The 22,934-nt window shown below is 41.0% G+C and overlaps 1 protein-coding gene across 1 annotated transcript in view; it reads left to right on the forward strand.

Annotated features, from left to right (window-relative positions):
• lmtk2 (lemur tyrosine kinase 2) overlaps positions 1–22,934 on the forward strand; it is a 193,684-nt gene that overhangs the window by 48,643 nt on the left and 122,107 nt on the right. The window contains exons 2-4 of the mRNA XM_072481547.1: positions 10,503–10,624; positions 11,566–11,719; positions 14,734–14,807. Coding sequence (XP_072337648.1) covers positions 10,503–10,624; positions 11,566–11,719; positions 14,734–14,807 — 350 coding nt within the window. The remainder of the gene's footprint in view (positions 1–10,502; positions 10,625–11,565; positions 11,720–14,733; positions 14,808–22,934) is intronic.

The raw sequence follows: 22,934 nt of genomic DNA on the forward strand, positions 1-22,934 counted from the left end.
TGGACATCTGTGGCAGAGTGATCACCACACACTTTGGTATTGGTTTGCAGCGGGCTCAAGTGGGAGCTTCAGCTTAAAGGCAGAGTGGGACAAAGTCAGTCTTACCATTGTATAGTAGCAATTACTGGCTCATCATGTGGATCTGTTTCTAAATAACAACAAATTTCTGGCAACGTGCCTCAATGACTACCGTCCGGTGGCCCTGACTTCAGTCGTAATGAAGTGCTTCGAGAGGTTGATCATGGAGCGCATCACCTCCATACTCCCAGAATGCCTTGATCCACTGCAATTCGCATACCGTTGCAACCGGTCCACATCAGATGCCATTTCCCTGGCCCTACACTCATCCCTAGAGCATCTCGAAAAGAAGGACTCCTACATCAGATTCCTATTTATTGACTACAGCTCCACCTTCAACACCATAATCCCAGCCAAGCTCATATCAACCTAGGACTTGGCTCCCCACTCTGCAACTGGATCCTCGATTTTCTGACCAACAGACCACAATCAGTAAGAATGAACAACAACACCTCCTCCACAATAGTCCTCAACACCGGGGCCCCGCAAGGCTGCGTACTTAGCCCCTTAATCTACTCCCTGTACACACACGACTGCGTGGCAAAACTTGGTTCCAACTCCATCTACAAGTTTGCTGACGATATGACCATAGTGGGCCGGATCTCGAATAACGGCGAGTCAGAATACAGTACTGTACACACCCCTGTCAGCATCAACGGGGCCGAGGTGGAGATGGTTAACAGTTTCAAATGCCTAGGGGTGCACATCTCCAAAAATCTGTCCTGGTCCATCCACGTCGACGCTACCACCAAGAAAGCACAACAGCGCCTATACTTCCTCGGGAAACTAAGGAAATTCAGCATGTCCACATTAACCCTTACCAACTTTTACAGATGCACCATAGAAAGCATCCTTTCGGGCTGCATCACAGCCTGGTATGGCAACTGCTCGGCCCAGGACTGCAAGAAACTTCAGAGAGTCGTGAACACCGCCCAGTCCATCACACGAACCTGCCTCCCATCCATTGACTCCATCTACACCTCCCACTGCCTGGGGAAAGCGGGCAGCATAATCAAAGATTCCCTCCCACCCGGCTTACTCACTCTTCCAACTTCTTCCATCGGGCAGGAGATACAGAAGTCCGAGAACACGCATGAACAGACTCAAAAACAGTTTCTTCCCCACTGTCACCAGACTCCTAAATGACCCTCTTATGGACTGACCTCATTCACACTACACCCTGTATGCTTCATTCAATGCCAGTATGTAGTTACATTGTATATGCTGTGTTGCCTTATTATGTATTTTCTTTTCTTCCCATGTACTTAATGATCTGTTGAGCTGCTCACAGAAAAATACTTTTCACTGTACCTCGGTACAAGTGACAATAAACAAATCCAATCCAATCTCTCTGCATTGCTTTTTCAGAAAATGATCCTGCAGAAAATGCTTTGTTTGTGTAATATTTTAAAAAGTGTAAAATGCATCATAGAATCATAAAAGGAAGCCATTTGGTTCACCATGCCCGTGCGGGCTCTCTGCAACAGAAACTCAATTAGTTCCACTCTCTTGCCCTGCCCGCTTCCATCATAGCCGTGCAAATCTTTTCTCTTCAGGTGTTTATTATGCTTTGAAAACTGCATTTGAATCTACTTCAGCCACAATCTCGGGCAGTGCATTTCCGATCTTAACTGCTTGCTTGGTTAAAAAAAGGTTTTACTTCATGTTGCCCATTGGTTCTTTTGCCAGTCACCTTAGATTGCATCCCCTGGTTCTCAACTCTTCTGCCAATGGGAACAGTCTCCCTCTATTTACTCCATCTGCATCCCTCATGACTGAACATCTTGATCAAACCTCCTCTCGGCCTCCTCGGCTGGTTAAAAATAGAACTTTTATTATTTATTCCGCTCTTCAGCATAGATCATTCGGTACTGTAAACACTCATTGGAGAGCCATTGCTGTTTAAATGTATTAATCAACATCATTTAAGTCCATTTGAGTCCATGGTGCAGTAAAGATTTTGGACGTGGATAGATCATTATGGATGTTGATTGGGTTAGAATGCCATCTTCAAAAAGCCTTTAATATACCTTTCCCCTTGGTTTAAAAAAAACACGTACAAGAATAAAATTGGTGCTTGATTACCCATTCTTTTTTAAAATCAATTTAGAGTACCCAATTCTTTTTTTCCAATTAAGGGGCAATTTAGCGTGGCCAATCCACCTATCCTGCACATCTTTGGGTTGTGGAGGTGAGACCCACGCAGAAACCGGGACAATGTCCGTGTGGAGTTTGCACAATGACCCAGGGCCGGGATCGAACCTGGATCCTTGGCGCCGTGCGGCAGCAATGATAACCACTGCACCACCGTGCTGTCCCTCGATTACCCACCCTGACAGTGAACCTTTACGGCAAGCAGCTTCTGAAAGTAGCACTTCTACTTAACAAATATTGTGAAAACAAATATTGTGAAAACTGAGGCATGTGAGCAGCATGGTAGCACAAACGTATAGCACTGTGGCTTCACAGCTCCAGGGTCCCAGGTTCGATTCCCTGCTGCGTCACTGTCTGAGCGGAGTCTGCACGTTCTCCCTGTGTGCGTGGGTTTCCTCTGGGTGCTCTGGTTTTCTCCCACATTCCAAAGATGTGCAGGTTAGGTGGGTTGGCCGTGATAAATTGCCCTTAGTGACCAAAAAAGTTAGGAGGGGTTATTGGGTTACGGGGATAGGGTGGAAGTGAGGCCTTGGGTATGTCGGTGCAGACTCTTATGGGCCGAATGGCCTCCTTCTGCACTGTATGTTCTATGTGCTGCATTAGGGGCCAATGGAAACGATTTGCTTTTGGGAGTGCCAGATAACCGGCAAGATGATGGGAAGGATTTAAAAAATGTTTTTATTAGAGTTTTGATTTATAAATGACAAAATAAACAAATCTGTACAGACCAAATAATACAGAAAAAAGACATTAAAAGTAACATGAACCCCCCCCCCCCCAAAACTGACAGTGATCAGTTCCTTAAAATAATCTATGAAAGGTTGCCACCTCCGATAAAATTCCTTGACCGAACCCCTCACGGTGTACTTAACCATCTCTAGATGCAAAAACTCCAAGTCTCCCAACCATACTGAGGCACAGACCTCCACCCCAGCAGAACCCAACTCCGGGCAATCAACGAGTCAACGGCAAAAACACCTGTCCCGCACCTGTCTGAACCCCGAGTCCGACACCCGAATTATGGCAACTAACGGACAGGGCTTCAGTTCAATGTTCAAAATCGGCAACATGGTGCTAAAGAAGGAGACCGAAAAGCTCACGAGCTTGGGACAAAACCAAAACATGTGCTCATGGTTGGCCGAACCTCCAGAACAACGCCTGCACCTTCATCCGTCTATGAAAATGAACTACTCGTTCTGGACTTGGCCAGGTGAGCCCTAAACACCACTTTCAGCTGGAGCAAGCCCAGCCTCGCGCATGAGGACTTTGAGTTCACCCTGCGAAAGGCCTCACTCCACATCTCATCAACTATTATGGGCCCCAACTATTCCTCCCACCTAGCCTTTACCCCTTACATTGAAACCAAATCTTTTGCCAAAATCCTCCCATAAATGCTGGATGCGGTACCCTCTTCTGACCCCGCAAGTGAAAGGACCCTTTCATCAGAAATACTGCCGGTGCCACGGGGAATATCGGGAAGGTCTGCTTTGTAAAATTCTGAACCTGGAGATATCTGAACGAGTCTGAGCCCAAGCCCAAATTTCTTCTTGACTGGCACACCCTCCCTCCAGAAGTCCGTGATGGCAAAGTTATGCATTAGATATTTTAGCAGGAGGGGGGAAATGACAGAATCTTTATGACAGCTGCTGTGATTTTGCACTTCATCATCACAAAATGCCAGACACACTTTTGCCCACTTTGATATCATCCGCAGTATATTTTCAAACTGTCACTAGGTCAAGAGACTTGTTTGTTATTCATGCCATTGTCGTGTACATTCCTCAGAACATCAATTAATTCCTTGATGGGTGTTGACAGTAGAGAGATTAAGTGTTTCTTTGCCATTGGGATGTAAATTCAGTGACTTGAAGTGTGTTCCTGATGAAGGTTCTGGTACTAAGATCTTCTTATGCTGTTTTTGTGGAGAGGTTTTATTGTTAGATAAAGTAGCTATTAATACTTTGAAGAAATTCTGGATTTTTGTCACATTTTAATGTTTGCTCATTGGCCCTAAATAAACTTCCCCAAGATTGAATTTAACCTTTTCCTTCTTTTTCAGTAGTACTCAGTAGAGTCCTGCACGTTTTCCCCACTACGTAACATTTTAAATTGGGTCATATCTGTGAGCAGTGTGATATTATGTTGCTTTTGAGTTGGGTAGAATCATGCTTAAAGATCGAGCTGAATTCCCTGATCTTTTTAGACTGCCTGGGCCCATGCTATTTGCACAAAACAATACTATTCCTATGGAAAAGGCCACCAGCAGTATGATATTCGGAGTATAATATACAAAATGTAACTCTCTTCAGTAATGCTGAGCGATTTGTAGTAACCTGGTTACTCATTGCGACTGATTTGCAGGAAGTACTAAGCTTGTTGGTTTCAGTTTCTAGCTCCACTGTGGTATGCTGCAAGAATAGAGTCTTGGAGTCTTACAGCACAGAAATGCCCTTTGGTCTATTGTGTCAGTGCCAGCCATCAAGCGTCTACTTGTTCTGATCCCAGTTTCCAGCACTTGATCTATATATAGCCTTGTATGCTATGGCGTTTTAAGTGCACATTTAAATGCTTCTTAAATGTTGAGGGCTCCTGCCTCTACCTCCCTTTCAGACAGTGAGTTCCAGATTCCCATCACCCTCTAAGTGAAAAGGTTTTCCTCAAATCCCCTCCAACTCACCTGCCCCTTACCGTAAATCTATGGCCTCTGGTTATTGGATCCTCTATTCCTTATTTTTTAATCTACTCTATCTATGCTCCTCATAATCTTATATACTTCAATCAGATCCCCTTCAGTCATCTCTTCTCTAAAGAAAGCAACCCCAGCCTAACCAGCCTCTCTTCATAGTCGAAACACTGCAGCCAGGTATCTGCTCCCTTTGTAGTATCATCACACTTCTATAGTGTGGTGACCAGAACTTCACACAGTACTCTAGTGGTGACCTAACAAGCATTTTGTACAGCTCCATCATAACCTCCTTGCTGTTATATTCCATGTCTCAGCTAGGCAAGTATCCCATATGCTGTTTTTTTAAACCACCTAATTGATCTACCTGTCCTGCTGCTTCAGGGACCTATGGACATGCACCCCAATATCCTTCTGGTCCTCTGTACTACTTAGTGTCTTACCATTCATTGTATATTCCTTTGTCTTGTTAGTCCTCCCAAAATTCATCACCTCGCACTCTTCAGGGCTAAATTCCATTTGTCACTGTTCTGCCCATCTGACCAGCCCGTCAATATCACCCTGTAATCTAAGGCTTTCCTCTTTGCTATTTACCGCACCACCGATTTCTGTGCAGCCAATGGATGGGCCAGATAGTCAGTTCACGACACTTTCTTCTTTGGATTGGAGAATTATTACAAGTAACTATTCTTTACTCTCCACATTTGTAATATATACTTGATCACTTTTCTTATGAAGAAAATAAAGAGCCCAGCAACATGCCCCTTTCTTCATCCCACCCTAAATATTTCTGGTAAAATGATTTTGCTTTCAGCCTTTCTGTGGCTGTATGCCCGTGTGTCTCTTTCTCCTCTCTCCCCCTGGCACATGTGCTTTCTCCTTCGCACGTGTTTTCTTTCTCACTTACACACTTCACACACACTAAAGTAGGCATTTGTTTTGCCAGTTTAAAAATTAGGAATGTTTTCTAATATGCAGCTGTTTTCAGCATGTACCATGGGTGTTTCTGCTTTATGTATTTAGCGCACCAACTAGATGTATTGTAGTGTGCTGAGCAATCAGACTGAACTAAGAGCTGTTTCTGTTTGGATCAGTGTTGTGCATTTACATAATTACGTATAGTTAAAAATGAGTTGTGCCTTTATATCACATTTAAAAATTTTATGTGGACTCATCAACTGGTAATGTGGGTACACTTTAGTCACCATGCCAGTTTATGAATGGAAAATTCTTGGCTTTATCAAAATATCTTTTCGAACTCAGATGTATTGTGTACTGAGAGACGTTTGTGTCATGTCTTTACCACTGCACTTGTTAAGTTATGGAACATCAGTTAACACTGAGCAGATCAAGAACCGGGACCATCCCACGTGTGCATTTCCATGAAGTCAGATATGGAGCCATATAATTACCCTCTGGATTGTGGTCAGGAATGAATAATATACATTATTATTTACTGGAGAGTTTACCAGACCATTTCCAATGAACAAAACTTCAAAAGAGCCATTTGGTTAATAAGACTGGATTATTGTCAGTTGCATGATGCTTGGACTGCTGCTAACATGAGATAATGGATCTCTATTAAGGTGCATGTTTCTCTTTCCTCAACTTCATCCCTTCTTCTGAACATACTGACTGAAGCTGGGGTCGGTTTAACGGTACTGGCTGTTTTTAGTTCTTGTGTGAGCTGTGACAATATCAGGTGTGGGGGAAGTTTGCAGCCAAGGGCATTTAAAAAATAATCTTTTGCAAGATGTGAGAAACTGCAATATGACGTGGGATGCTTTGGGGAATGGGAGTATCTTTGCATTGACAAGGTGGTTAGCACTGCTGCCTCAGCACCAGGAACCCAGGTTCGATTCCGGCCTTCGGTGACTGTGTGGAGTTTGCACATTCTCCCCATGTCTGCGTGGGTTTCCTCCCATAGTCCAAAGATGTGCAGGTTAGATGGATTGACCATGCTAAATTACCCCTGCTAAAGTGTCCAAAGATGTGTAGATTAATTTAAGGGGTTATTGAGATAGGGTGGGGGTGAGTGGGCTTCGGTGGAGTGCTGTTTCAAACGGTCGGTGCAGACTTGATGAGTCGAATGGCCTCCTTCTGCATTGGAAGGATTCTATGATATTACCCCTTCCTTTGGTAATTTTGATTTCGAATATCTTCCTGCTCGCATAAGTGTGGAGAGGTGTGTTGACGACTCTGTCCACAAGCATTAACTTGTATCCTTGATCTTCATTACATGTGTAAACTTTATAAATAACCTATTTAATTATTAGCTGCTAACTGTTCTTTCAAAGCTGAAAGCTGGGAGGCATTTCTTTACTGCCTGACAAGTTTGGACATCAACTGTAGTGTCCAGTTACAATTTATTGCCCATTATAGTTTTTTCATGGTATGTAACTAGCTTTTAACCAAATAATGTTCCTTTCAGAATAAGCAAGTTGATATTTGCACAGAGCAAGTATTAGGTCTTAGGAGAACTTGAGAGTTTTGTTTTCTTCAAACCAGATATTTTTGTAATCTTGACCGTTACATTTGATGGATCTGTCCAAGAACACGGTGCATGCTATTTGAACCGAGTAAAGCCAAAATCATCCAATTTTGAGATGTGATATACCTAACTTTACTGGATGAAATACCACATTTACGTATATGAGAGACGAAGACAGACCTCCCCATATATATTTTTCTTAAACATATATAGAGGCATAACCATTGTCCTGTTTGAAATTGTCAGAGAAAGCAAAAACATAAAATGATTGAATCTATGTCTGTCTGTGACCCTGAACAAAAGGAGCTATCTGGCAGTATCAGGGAAACCCAAACCTAGTTATCCCCAAAGAGCCACTAATGACGCCCCTGTGGGTTACACAGACCAAACTCCGAGAACTATACAAAGGTCACCTGCATTTCACAATCTAAGCTGGCCAACTGAAGTCTACTTGTCTGCTAAGACAAAGGGCCCCTCAACCTTTGCTTCAGTTCTTAATGGTTGAGACATTCAACAACCTTGGAGACTCAAGTGAGGGATACACTTGTCAGAGACAGTGGAAGTCATGTGACATGCACCTCCGGTTTGTGGAACCAGTAATATTGCCTTGCTGTACTGCAAAGTCTCATTTTGCCATCTAACGAGCAACATCACAGACAAGGAGCTCTGGCTCAGGTTGGACATCTGGCCCCATCTATACTGCTACTGGAAAACCCATGCCATCACTTACAAGACTGAATCATCTCTGCATGCTTGTCTCATTGTGTGAAGTCAACACTCGTGGAATAGTGTATTATCCGACATTGGTTTTCAGCTCATTGACCTGTGTGCAGGTATATACCATTGGACTTTGACTCTGGATTGGATTGGATTTGCTTATTGTCACGTGTACCGAGGTACAGTGAAAAGTATTTTTCTGTGAGCAGCTCAACAGATCATTAAGTACATGGGAAGAAAAGGGAAGAAAAGAAAATACATAACAGGGCAACACAACATGTACAATGTAACTACATCTGGCACCGAATGAAGCATACAGGGTGTAGTGTTAATGAGGTCAGTCCATAAGAGGGTCATTTAGGAGTCTGGTGACAGCGGGGAAGAAGCTGTTTTTGAGTCTGTTCGTGCGTGTTTCCAGACTTCTGTATCTCCTGCCCGATGGAAGAAGTTGGAAGAGTGAGTAAGCCGGGTGGGAGGGAGCTTTGATTATACTGCCCGCTTTCCCCAGGCAGCGGGAGGTGTAGATGGAGTCAATGGATGGGAGGCAGGTTCGTGTGATGGACTGGGCGGTGTCCACGGGAACCCATGTGAAACAATATTTATTCTTCTCTGTCGTGCGTGCACGGTAAATCTTTTTTTTCTTTCCCTTTTTGCCTCCTTGGCATCAAACAGTAAATGTTGTGATGCTCTCCCCGCATTTTGAATGTATGCAAACTAATACTTTGAGTTCATCCAATCTTGTGTTTGCTCTGGGATTATTAGTAGAAATTCGATCAAGTCAAAACCGAGGGACTGGGCAATATGCCACCACTTATAAAGGGGGAAACAAATTAAAATACTTCTGTTTACAGATGGGTGGTGAGAGGAGAAATTAGTGCTGTTTAAATTTAAACCCCCCCCTCCCTCCTGTCTGCAGCACTTGGTAAATCTTAAGTCAGTTCCATGTAAATTGCCATGTTTCAGAGTGTTATTAGACATTCTATAGAGTTGCCTGCAAAAATAAGCAAAGAATATCTCCCTCTCAAAATAGGATAGCAGGATGTAGCACTTTCAAGAGCTGGTTATAATGCTGTTTTCATTAACCTGGCTCCAAAGTGATGGATTCAGGCCAGTATTCATGTTCTGGAAACACCTGAAAAACATAAAATCAAGAATGTTATAACATTTTATGTCATCATCAGAAAGCAACAGGAAATCTAATCTCATAAGCACAGTTGCATATCAGAAGTATTTTAACAAAAACTACTCACTTGGGTTTACAGAAGGTTAAGATCTGCCTTTAGTTAACAACTGGTTGGTGAAAGCTAGGTTGTTTTCACTTAATGACTTTTTCCCTTCCCACTCTCTTTGGACTTCCCAGGACGATACAGTTGTGTTGACTTGTAGCCAGATTTCCCAGTGCTGGTGTTTCTGCCAAGGTATTGTTTATTGAGCACAAATATCAGTAGGCCTTTTCAGGTCCGGACAAAAAGTCCATGTCAAGACTGAGCTCTGGATTTACATTTCAGTTAATCTTCATCACCAGACTTTTCCTCTCGTCCACACAAGTGAATCTATATGCACAATGTTTTCTGAAATGCTATTGTACCATCTGTTGTGTGTAACTGTGGATTCTATTTTGCTAAAAGGATCAAAACACTGGAAAGTTAAAGATACTTACGATAAACATGATCCGATGCATCCATTCTGGTTACATTAATCATAGTGTCAGGTTGACTCAGTCAGTAGCACTCTTGCCTCTTGAGTTCAAGCCTTTACTTGACCACATAAGGGATAATTCATTGTTGTGTTGGAGATCCTATCTTGGATGAAATATGGCCTGCTTCATGAAAATGTAAACGATCCCATGGTGCTATTCCAAAAATAGGAAGAAATTCTCTTGATATCCTGGCCAACGTTTCCTCCTTCAATCAACAGAATTGTTGGTCATTTATTTATTGTTTTTGGGATCTTGCTGTGTCCCCCTATTTGATGCTATATTTGCCTACCCAACTTCAAAGCAACTAAATGCATTGAGGGTGATCTGAGGAGGTGATAGTGTGATGCATGTGCCAGCTCATTCTATACTCTGCCTGGACTGTACATTTTGGAAGAATGTTGTGTATTTTGGATATTTGTATTACCATCATCTGATTTTAACCTCAGAACATGGAAGATTCTGCTTTGAGCCAACCTTTATATAGAGACAGTTAGGTGTGGTAAATGTATCCAATTTTGAAAATATATATTTATAACAAATTTATTTTAACATTAGAATTAACTGCTATTCTAGTTTTGGCAGGAAAGAATTATCCAGTTGAACTGTACACCAACGTGTCTTTTTTCTTGGAATGTGTTTTAAAACGGATGTTGGAAAATGATTGCAATTCTTTTTTCCAGGGGAAACAGCTGTTGAAATATCCTCATCACTGCTCATATTGTCTGGGTGCAGCTTAGTTGTCCTCATCATCTTGCTCGTGAACTGTGCGTCCTGCTGTAAGCAGCCAGAAATAAATTTCAAGGTAAGTGCATAGGATGCATCTTAGTTGCCCTGGTTGATTTCTAATCATTGCGACGTTAATTTATTAACTGTGGCCATGAAGCTGCTTACGCTGTGTGTTGGCAGTATATCACCTAAATGCACTTCACATTACATAGTACCACACCAATTACAGCAGGCCTCGTCAGGAGGATCACTTCACAGATTAGATTTTCAACTTCACTTGATTCTGATTATTTTTCTGTCATTTGTGATTGCCAGCCATGAAAGCAAGTCTGAGATTATCTGTTATTCCAATCTGTTAATTTGTTCTTTTTATGGGGAGTGGTAGTTATTGATTGATATTTCAACTTGTGTATAAATATTGCTTGTGTCAGAAACTTGGGTTCAGGCTACGTAGGGTGGAACCTCTTCACACAGGGATGATGCTTGGCTTCATTTGTAGAAATACACGTCTGCACATTGTTTGATTCCAGTTTTTTTAAAAGGACACTGCAAAGGCAGAATTTTAAAAAAAAAGTTTAGAGTACCCAATTCGTATTTCCTATTAAGGGGCAATTTAGCGTGGCCAATCCACCTACCCTGCACATCTTTGGGTTGTCGGGGTGAGACCCACACAAACACTGGGAGAATGTGCAAACTCCACACAGACAGTGACCGGGGGCTGGGATCGAACCCGGGTCCTCAGCGCGTGAGGCAGTGGTGCTAACCCCTGCACCACTGTGCCGCTCTGCAAAGGCAAAATTAATGAAAGAAGATCAAATAAAGTCAGAAGTTTCACTTTAAGAAGTTCACAAATCAACTCTGCTGAAGAATCTTTGCCATAATTTCAGACACAGGCGTTGTGCATGACAGCATGATTTACAACATCGCAGTTTTGCTTAAAGAAATGCAAGAAAGTGCATTTTATGGCAATAATGACCGTTTAATTAATAGCAAGCCTCTCACTTATTTGAATTTCAGGAATTTGAAGATGATAATCTTGATGAAGAAAATGATTTCATACCACCAGCAGAAGACACTCCTTCACCTCCCGCACCTGCTGAGGTTTATACACTTACAGTTCCAAATATTGTACTTTCTACTCCTACACAACTTCAGTCATCTAAAACGCAAGGTATGAGCTGGCCTGCATTTCACACTTTTTTTTTTAAGAAGATTGGTTAAATGGCAGTAAGCATTGCTTAACTTATGGTTCTTATTAGGAGTTTGGTTCTTGTTTTTAAATGCAGACATTGATTTGATATAAATTGAAATTTATCACAGGAATCTATTTTTGTAGCTTCAGCAGTGAGTCTGTAAGTTTATCTTGGTGATTAGCTGAGTTATACAGCCCAGGAAGATCCCAGGTTCGCTCCTGGTCTGTACTGAATTAGCTGATTTCACCTAGGATGGTGATATCCATGTTCCAGTGGCCTCCCTCGCCCTCTGGATTAGGTAGGGAAAAAAATTTCAGGGTTCTCAATCCTGACCACCATTAAGAAACCCATGCTGATAGTGTGGGGATGTCAGGTGCTGGCAGAGCCAAGCTTGTCTGTGATGCTCTCAGCAACTGACAAACCTGCCAACACTGTGGTGTGTACAGTGGTCACTGGAGTGGATACCAAGACCACCAGTTTGTTGTTTCTATGCAAATATGTGGACAAAGCTGTTTGAATGAAGTCCTTAGTGAGCATCCTGGAAAAATCTCCAGATAGTCCCCAAAATAGTGGCAAATTCGAAATACCACATAAAACAGAAAAATTTGGAGTAAAAGTGGCCCTGGTAATTGTCACGATTAGAACTTTACCACAGCAAGGGGCCAGCCTCTGAAAGGGAGAGTGAAGGAAGTAGAAGTTACATTTGTGTGGTATGGAGGGTGGCTTATTTTTACCTAGTCTTTGATCTTATTAAGGACAATAAAAGCACAATAAACTGGCGTTTGTTGCTAAATAATTGCTATCAGCATGCCTGAAAATCTTGACTCTTGATATCTGAAACTCCATTAAAATTGTTTGCATTTGAATCATGTACAGTGTGGCAAATTATACTTAAAATTATACTGCAAAGTAAAGCAGTGCACTGAGCATCATGGATATATAAACTAACAATGTGAATTTATAAAATAAATACTTGAAATACTCTGAAGTCTGGAAAGATTTTGCTGATCCAGGCCAATCTTGCACTCTACTACTAAGCAGTGTTGTCAGAAATATCTAGTTGAGTGAAAAGGTAACGTTTTATTAAAATACATTTTTACAGGTGTTAATATGAGATGAATTTGGAGTAAATAAGAATGTTACAATATTTTCTGAAGTGAAGTTGACTGCCTTTTTAAAAGGGCCCCACAGTTCTGCAGTTATACAGCTTTCCGATATTTCAGATGGTGACTCAATTCAAATAAAAATGGAAAATGGTGATTTAAGAGGTAATCTACCGGATAAATAATATTTCATTTCTGTAAGTACAAAAACTGTATGTATTTAAATGTTTGCCATTCATTTTTGGAAAAAAAAATCCTTTGCAACGCAAGCCTAAGTTAGGTTTGCGGGAAGATTCTTGCAATTGTCTTACAGTTTTATCGCCCACTATGGCCATTAAATTATACAGTGCCAAGTTGTGGTTCTTGCAATATATTAGAAGTTGACTTTGTTTGCTTGTTTGTATCTTTGTTGCAGAATTTTATCCAGGTGAAAATGTTGAATCTTCACAAAATTGCAGCATAAACAGAACTACAAACCCACAATTTCTTGGAGGCAGTTACGCTGATAAAAGGATTACTTTAATTGTGTAATTAGGCAGTAGGGGAAAACAGCCAGGCGTGAAATTATGGAAAATAATAGTGGTGGCACCAGTTAAATGTATGCTAAGGACCAGGTTGGGCTGGTTGAACAAGGCTGTTGCCATGAACCCTCTATAAACTTGGAGCTTATTCAAAACTTCTGCCTGCATTCTAACCAGCACTAAGTCCTATTCATCTGTCACTTCCTGTGTATGCAGATATACAATGGCACCCAGTCTGCAACACCTCTATTTTAAAATCATGTTCCTTGTTTTCAAATCACTACATGGTCTTGCCTCTCCCTATCTCTGTGACCTCCTCAAGCTCTCCAATGCTCTGAGACTTTATGCTCCTCCACTTGTGGCCTTTAGTGCATCTCCTATTTCCTTCACTCCATTGGCAGCTGTGCCTTCAGATGTCAGGTCCCTAAGCTCTGGAATTGTCGTTTACCTTTCTGACCTTGTTTACTACAATTTTTAAAGGTAACTTAAGCATTTAGTCATCTGCCTCAATATCCTTGTGTGCTGTGGTTCACGGTTTCCTTGTTGCTTTGAGCACCGTGGAACATTTTACTATGTCAAAGGTGCTATATCAGTGCAAGTTGTTCCTGTAAACCAGCAGGCAGAGATTATATTTGGATCCGATTAGAAGTACTGTTTTCCATTTTTTTAGTGATCCGTGTTGCTTATTGTGGATTTCCTTTCTGGTCTCTCAAAGCCTTTGCTGTGGCGGGGCTTGACATTTTGCTCTTTGGCACAGTTTCATCGTAAACATCCCACCGTGTGCTATTGTCACTTTGCAGCTTCCTTATGAATACATAGGACATATGTACTTTAAGTTGAAAGATGGACATTTCCAGTGATTGAAATATTTTCCCCTTTATTTTTATCCTTTAATCAAGCTCTTCATTCAAAATACTTTTGGAAAAAAATGCAATTATCTTTGAATCGTGGGTAAATATGTTCAAATCAGTATAGGTTTGCTTTATTAGAATCCAAAATTTATAAATAACATGGACTTGCATGATGTTCAAAGCAGTCCTAACTTTTGCTTTGGTTGTTTTTACAGAATGTTGCAATGGCAAAGTACTTGACACTTTAGTAACATGTGTCTACCACTTCCTTTGAGTCTTAAACCATTCATCATGGACCTGCAAAACATCTTTTCTCATCCTCCCTTCACCTCTTCTCCCACCCTCTCCCACTCTCCTGGTCCCTTCAGAAATTGTTCAGAGCTTTCTGGTATCCTGCTGCTCTGTGTTTCACCTAAACCTAGAGGTGCAAATTCAAAATGTAAAACTTGGGATTCAGTAAATTGTTGAAATAATAGTGTTTTAATAAATATTTCAATTTTTGTTTTGCATTTTACAGGAGTATCCAAAGCATCTCTTCCACGCCATCGCCTTAGCTACATCCAGGAAATTGGAAATGGCTGGTTTGGTAAGGTAAGCACAGTTTTCATAGATTATCATAGAATTTACAGTGCAGAAGGAGGCCATTCGGCCCATCAGGTCTGCACTGGCTCTTGGAAAGAGCACCCTACCCAAGGTCAACACCTCCATCCTATCCCCATAACCCAGTAACTCCACCCAACACTAAGGGCAATTTTGGACACTAAGGGCAATTTATCATGGCCAATCCACCTAACCTGCACATCTTTGGACTGTGGGAGGAAACCGGAGCACCCGGAGGAAACCCACGCACACACGGGGAGGATGTGCAGATTCCGCACAGACAGTGACCCAAGCCGGAATCGAACCTGGGACCCTGGAGCTGTGAGGCAATTGTGCTATCCACAATGCTACCGTGCTGCCCACTTTTTGCAAGCTAAAGATGACAATCCCAAAGTGTCTTTATTTGGAAATTGATCTACATAACCAAACCCTGGACCTAAGGTGTGTTTAGTGGACTGAGATACAAACATCCGCCAGTAAAAGCAAAATTTGCAGCAAACGTGTTCATGTAAATAAAACCGCATATTAAATGAAGTTATAAGATTTTTAAATTGTTGGAATTAATCCTAGTTGTGCAACCAATGGAACTAGGTTTCAAGCCTAATTTCCATTTATAACGTCAAGTATGATAAAACCATTGAAAATAAGTGCATGTGTCCCAGCTTCTGATAGGGGCAGAATATTCTTCTAATTATGTCTGAATACGGTAACTTCAATAGGACAGGGTTCTGCAATGGGTTATAAAGTGTCCTCTCACCTACTGCTCACCACCACTTCTTGGGCAATTAGTGATGGGCAAGAAATGCTAGTCTTGCCAGAGACAACCATATCCCATTTAAAAAATATTTTAAAAAGTCTTTGCATACAAGGGTCCTTTGCAGCATCAATGGAGACATACTTAATTCAGTTTGATAGTTTCTTAGTGGGTTCATATCCCTTGTATAGTGGCAGGAACAGTCAATGCCATTGAAGATTCATTTGACAGGGGCAGGGAAAATTGTTATTGTTGTAGTTGGGGTGTTCCGTGGAATTTGGGCTTCCATTTTCTTTTCACTGCGGGTATCGCTGGCAAGGCCAGTATTTATTGCCCATCCCTAATTTTGTTTGAAAAGCTGCTGAGCAATTTTGTAGGCCATTTCGGAGGGAGGTTAAGGGTCAAACACATTCCTGTGGATCTGGAGTTGTGCCATAGGCTAGACCAGGTAAGACAGCAGATTTCCTGCTGTAAAGGACCTCAGTGAACCAGTTGTGTTTTTCGAACAATCTGGGAGGTTCATGATTACTTCATACTGTAGATACTTGATTTTTTTTAAATTTCAGATTTATTTACAGAACTGATTTTAAATTCTCCATCACCATGCTGGGATTTGAACTTGCGTCTCTGGATATTTGGTCTAAAGAATGAAAATGAATGCAAGCTCAGCAGAATATTGATTCCTTTTGTTATGGGTCAGGGTTTAGAGAACCCCAAAGGGTATCATGGAGTTTACCTGACCCACAACTTTTAATAGATTGTGGTATGGGGAGCACACGGCCCACTCTACAGGTGTGGTAGAGCAGAAATGTAAAAGTAGTTTGTAAAGCAAAACAATGTTTATTCTATGAACTCAAGTTAAACTTTTTGAAACATACAGTGAACATCTTGGCAACCATCAATTCAAATACAAGCCCCAAAGAATACACTAAGTAATCCTTAATAACTTCCCAAATGACATCCAGAAGACAGAAGAAACACCTTTTAACAGAAGCACATCAGGTTTGCATTCACTACTGAAAACATTTATAATTCTGAATTCACCAAATGATCAAGAGATAGTATTTTCATGGCAGAGAAATCAACAGTACACCTGCTCTGTCTGGCTTCAGCTCCAACACTGAAAATGAAACTAAAACACACCCTGCAGCAAACAGCCTAAAACAAAAGTAAAAAGCTGACAGACAGCCCAGCTCCACCCACACTCTGACAACACTGCAGTAATATGAGCAGCCAAACATTTCTTAAAGCGACATTCTCATGACACCTCCCCCCAAGAAAAAAAATAATCCATCAACTTCAAGATGGCTTCATTTCCCACCTTTTCACAATCCTTTAAGAAATGCACACAGTAAATATACTTGTTTCAAAAACAGCACGCGCAAACAGGTATAATAATATAGTCCATTTGTTTCCCTCTTCTTCCTCCAACTGAAATCCTTCTCGATTGACAAGTCTCTTTGAACAAGAAGGTCTCTACACGATCCGTCCATTTCTCTATGCCGCAGCATTTCTCTTTAAAGTCAGATACTTTAGTTCAATCTTATCACAGAGTCCCTTGTAATTCTCCAACACATGAGCATTGGTTATCACAGCTTGCAGGCAGTCAAATGCATGTTGAAACTCCACTGTCCATTGAAATTTTCGACGTTTCTTCGGCAAGTCCATCAGTGGAGCAATCACGCTACAAAACGTTTGCACAAATGTTCTATCAAACCCACTCATGCCAAGACATCACATTATTTCCCTTCGTTTTGCGGGTATTGGAAACTCCTCAATAACTGTTGGTTTCACATCCCGTGTGACCATTCGACCCTGTCCGATTGTATGGCCAAAGAAAGTGACTTGGGCTTTTCCAAATTCACTTTTGGCAAGGTTTATCACCAGACCCGCCTCCTGAAGTCGATCGAATAACTCCATCAGATGTTTTAAATGTTCTGTTTTTAAATGTCTGGCTGAAAATTACCAGATCATCGATGTATACTGCACAGTTGGGTAATCCTGAAACAAGTTTGTTAGTTAACCGTTGAAATGTGGCTGGTGCATTTTTCATGCCAAATGGCATAACTTTGAATTGGTATATACCATCTGGAGTCACAAAAGCTGAAATCTCGTTCGCCCTTTCGGATAAAGGTACCTGTCAGTAACCTTTAAGTAAATCCAGTTTAGAAATAAAAGCTGATTGTCCCACTTTCTCAATGCAATCCTCCAAATGTGGGATAGGATAAGAGTCCGTTCTTGTAACTGCATTAACCTTTCTATAGTCCACACACAACCGTTGGGTACCGTCTGGTTAGGTACCATCACTGTGGGTGAGCTCAATTGGCCAATTATGCCATTTTTAAGCATACTCTCAATCTCTTTGTTAACCTGTGCCAATTTTAAAGGGTTAAGTCTATATGGATGTTGTTTGATTGGAACAGCGTTTCCCACATCTACATCATGTATCGCCATTTTAGTACCTCCCAATGTATCTCTACAAACTTGCCCATGTGATATCAATAACTCTTTCAGGTCAGTCCGTTTTTCCTCTGGAAGGTAACTCAACAATTTATCCCAATTTTTAAGAACATCCTTGTTTTCCAATTTAATTTGAGGTATGTCAAATTCACAATCATCTGGATTTGGTTCGTCACTTTGAGTTAGAATCATTAAAACCTCCTTTTTCTCTCCTTCCCTTTCAAAGTACCTTTTAAACATATTCACATGACACACTCGGTGAGTCTTCCTTCTATCTGGTGTTTTTACCAGATAATTCACCTCACTTAATTTCCTTTCAACCTGATAAGGTCCACAAAACCTTGCTTTTAAAGGTTCACCTACCAGTGGTAACAATACTAAAACTTTATCTCCACTGGCAAAACTATAAACTTTGGATTTCTTGTCCACTACCCGTTTCATCACATTTTGTGCAACTTTTAAATGTTTTCTAGCCAATTCACCTGATTTATTTAATCGTTCCCTAAAATTTGACACGTAATCCAATAATGTAATTTCTGATTTCTCACTCACCAATTTTTCCTTAACCAATTAATCAATTTAAGTGGTCCTCTTACCTCATGACCAAAAATTAGTTCAAAAGGACTAAATTTGGTAGACTCATTAGGTGCATCCCTAATTGCAAACCGTACGAATGGAATTCCTTTATCCCAATCCTCTGGATAATCTTGACAATAAGCCCTCAACATTGTCTTTAATGTCTGATGCCACCTTTCTAACGCTCCCTGCAATTCTGGATGGTACGCAGTTGATTTAAATTGTTTTATTCCTAAGCTATCCATAACTTATTTGAATAACCTCGAGGTAAAATTTGATCCTTGATCCAATTGTATTTCTGTGGATCTTGTAAAGAATTTAAGTAATTCCTCCACAATCTTTTTAGCTGTAATATTACTTACTGGAATGGCCTCTGGAAACCTAGACACATCCATTATAGTCAAAAGATATTGATTCTCACTTTTTGTTTTAGGAAGCGGTCCTACGCAATCAATTAGGACCCTTGTAAAAGGTTCCTGAAATGCTGGAATGGGTATTAAGGGTGCTGGTTTTATCACTGCTTGAGGTTTCCCTATCACTTGACATGTGTGACATGATTGACAAAATTTAACTACAACTTTATGTAGTCCAGGCCAATAAAAATGTTTCTGGATTTTAGCTCGTGTTTTCCTTATTCCCAAATGACCTCCCACTGGTACCTCATGTGCAACTCGCAACACCTCCTTTCTATACCCTACCGGCAATACTACTTGATGAACCTCTGCCCATTTTTCATCCGCCTGCATATGTAAAGGTCTCCATTTTCTCATCAAGACACCACTTTTACGGTAATTACACTCTGGTATACACTCGGATTCCTCTTCCGTATATACTTTCTGCTACATCCGTTTTGTTTCTATATCTTTCTGTTGTAACTCCGCCAATTTTCCTGAACTAAAAATATCCGCCTCATCCTCCACCTGTTCTTGTTCTTTTTCAACCATCTGATCAAAAATCGTTTCTGATAATTGTACTTCAACTTCATCTTCACTCTTTGGTTTCTCCTCTTGTCTTAACCTGGGACATTGCAACCTTGTTACCACACAATCCGGAAAAATCCCAGGATATTCATCCTTCAACCCTTCAGTTGTCTGATTTTCCACCGGCTTATCAACCACAGTAGGCATCACTCCCACCTGTGATCCAGCTATATCACTACCCAAGATAAACTGTATTCCTGGACAAGATAGTTTCTCTATTACTCCTACTACCACTTTACCACTCTTCACTAGACTTTCCAACCGTACCTTATATAATTGAACACTACTCCTCTCACCCTGAATTCCACATATTACCACCTTTTCTGGCAACATTCTTCCCAAACTACATAACTCGTCATCTCTTACCATTAAAGATTGACTAGCTCCCGTATCTCTTAAAATTTTACCTGCTCCTCCTGATACACATGAATAAACTTTACCCACGCCAGTAAATTCTTTAAAGAGATCTGGCACCTTCTTATCAATCACCTCTTGATCAGGCTGTGCAATCTTTTGCACCTCCTTCGCTTCACTTGGGCTTTCCTTTACCACTTTAACAAACACCACTGTCTTATCCTGTTTTACCACATCAGCCTTCCCAGTGCTTTTCTTCAACCACCAACACTGTGACTTTACATGGCCTAGTTTATTACAGTGAAAAATTTGAAACTTTTTGTTTCTTTTCCACCCTCCTGGATTTCTTTTTTAATCTGAGGTACACTCTCCTTATTATCTCCCATCAGATCATCTTTACCTTTACCACTTGAGTATTTCTCATGTCCCCAGTTTCTATCCCTCACAGGCTGAAACTGATGTCGGAAACCAAGCTTTGATTTATGAACTAATTCATAATCATCTGCCATTTCTACTGCTAATCTCACAGTTTTAACCCTCTGTCCTTCCACATGAGTTCTCACTACATCAGGAATTGAATTTTTAAACTCCTCCAAAAGTATAATTTCTCTGAGAGCTTCATAGGTTTGGTCTATTTTCAAAGCCCTTATCCACCTATCAAAATTACTTTGTTTGAGCCTTTCAAACTCCATGTATGTTTGACCAAATTATTTCCTTAAATTTCTAAACCTTTGTCTGTAAGCTTCAGGCACTAGTTCATATGCACCTAAGATGGATTTTTTCACCCCCTCATACGTCCCAGATACCTCCTCCGGTAGTGATGCAAGCACGTCACTAGCTCTACCTACCAGCTTTGTTTGAATCAGTAATATCCACATGTCCTGTGGCCATTTCATTTGTTTAGCCACCTTCTCAAATGAAATGAAAAAGGCTTCTACCTCCTCGTCAAACCTTGGCAATGCTTGGACATATTCATATAGATTCCCACCAAGCCTTCGACTATGATGCTCTTTCTCACTATCCTCCTCACTATCATCCAACTGTATGTTTCCCTTTACGTCTGCCAATTTGAACTGACTGTCATGTTTCATGGCCATTTTCTGAAGTTTAAACTCTCTTTATCTTTTTCCCTGATCTGTATCTCCCTTTCTCTTTCTTTTTGTTCTGCTAGGGATGTTCTTTCTTTTCTTCTTTCTTCTCTCTCCTTTTCTTTTTCCTCTCTCTTTCATATTCAAGCTGCTTTAATTCTTTCGCATGTTCCATTTGTTTAACTAGTAACTGAATTTTTGCCATTTCCAATGAGTCAAACTGTATCTCAGGCAACGTTAAATGCTGAGCCACCGCCATAATTACCTCATCTTTTCGTATTTTGTCAGGTAACGTTAACTGCAATGTTTTCGCCAAATCTAACAGTCTGCTTTTAGTCTCTGTCCGTAAGGTACTGTGTGTGACCGTCTCCACCCCCAAAAACTTCAGAGCCTCTGAAAGAGCCATTGTCCACAACACACTCCCCACTTAAACTAGAATACCACACCTGAAAAGCACTCACAATATGCTCACCCCTCACTGTCTTTAAGTTCATAAAGCCAATCCAATAGATAGACTTTTATCTGCCTCGAGCCCCCAATTTGTTATGGGCCAGTGTTTAGAGAACCCCAAAGGGTATCATGGAGTTCACCTGACCCACAACTTTTAATAGATTGTGGTATGGGGAGCACGGCGCACTCTACAGGTGTGGTACAGCAGAAATGGAAAAGTAATTCTTAAAGCAAAACAATGTTTATTCTATGAACTCGAGTTAACCTTTTCGAAACATACAGTGAACATCTTAGCAACCATCAATTCAAATACAACCCCCAAAGAATACAACACTAAGTAATCTTTAATAACTTCCCAAATAACATCCAGAAGATAGAAGGAACACCTTTTAACAGAAGCACATCGGGTTTACATTAACTACTGAAAACATTTATAATTCTGAATTCACCAAATGATCAAGAGATAGTCTTTTCATGGCAGAGAAATCAACAGTACACCTGCTCTGTCTGGCTTCAGCTCCAACACTGAAAACGAAACTAAAACACACCCTGCAGCAAACAGCCTAAAAAGAAAGTAAAAAGCTGACAGACAGCCCAGCTCCACCCACATTCTGACATCACTGCAGTAATATGAGCAGCCAAACCTTTCTTAAAGCGACATTCTCATGATACTATGTGATTGAACATAATGTAGCTTTCAAGCCTTGCAGACCAGTTCTGAATACATAAGAGATTGACTTTGTGTTGCAATACTAAGTAGAATTCCATACGGCGTTAAATCCGTGATTTTGACTCTAAAAAACAGTTGCGATGCAAATTTAAATGAAACCTAATAGCACTTTCACTAGAAAATTTAAAGTAAAACTTTGTTTGGAGGAATATGGGGAAAGAACACGAACAGTGGGACTAATTGGAGAGCTCTTTTAAAGAACCGTCACAACTGCAGTAGGCTGGATGGCCTCATTTTGTGCTGTATAGTTTGGTGAGCATGGAAATCAAACTAAAGTATAATGTTTATACTTGTTATGTGCAGTGTAAACCTTTTTGAAAAAGACAACAATTTGTTGGCTTTGTAGCATTTTCATAGATCATAGAATTTACAGTGCCGAAGGAGGCCATTCGGCCCATCGAGTCTGCACCAGCTCTTGGAAAGAGCACCCTACCCAAGTTCAGCACCTCCACCCTATCCCCATAACCCAGTAACCCCACCCAACACTAAGGGCAATTTTGGACACTAAGGGCAATTTATCATGACCAATCCACCTAACCCGCACATCTTTGGACTGTGGGAGGAAACCGGAGCACCCGGAGGAAACCCACGCACACACGGGGAGGATGTGCAGACTCGGCACAGACAGTGACCCAAGCCGGAATCGAACCTGGGACCCTGGAGCTGTGAAGCAATTGTGCTATCCACAATGCTACCGTGCTGCCCTGTTCTGAACAATTTTGATAA

Source organism: Scyliorhinus torazame, chromosome 17, assembly GCF_047496885.1.
Source record: "Scyliorhinus torazame isolate Kashiwa2021f chromosome 17, sScyTor2.1, whole genome shotgun sequence".
NCBI classification, from domain to species: domain Eukaryota; kingdom Metazoa; phylum Chordata; class Chondrichthyes; order Carcharhiniformes; family Scyliorhinidae; genus Scyliorhinus; species Scyliorhinus torazame.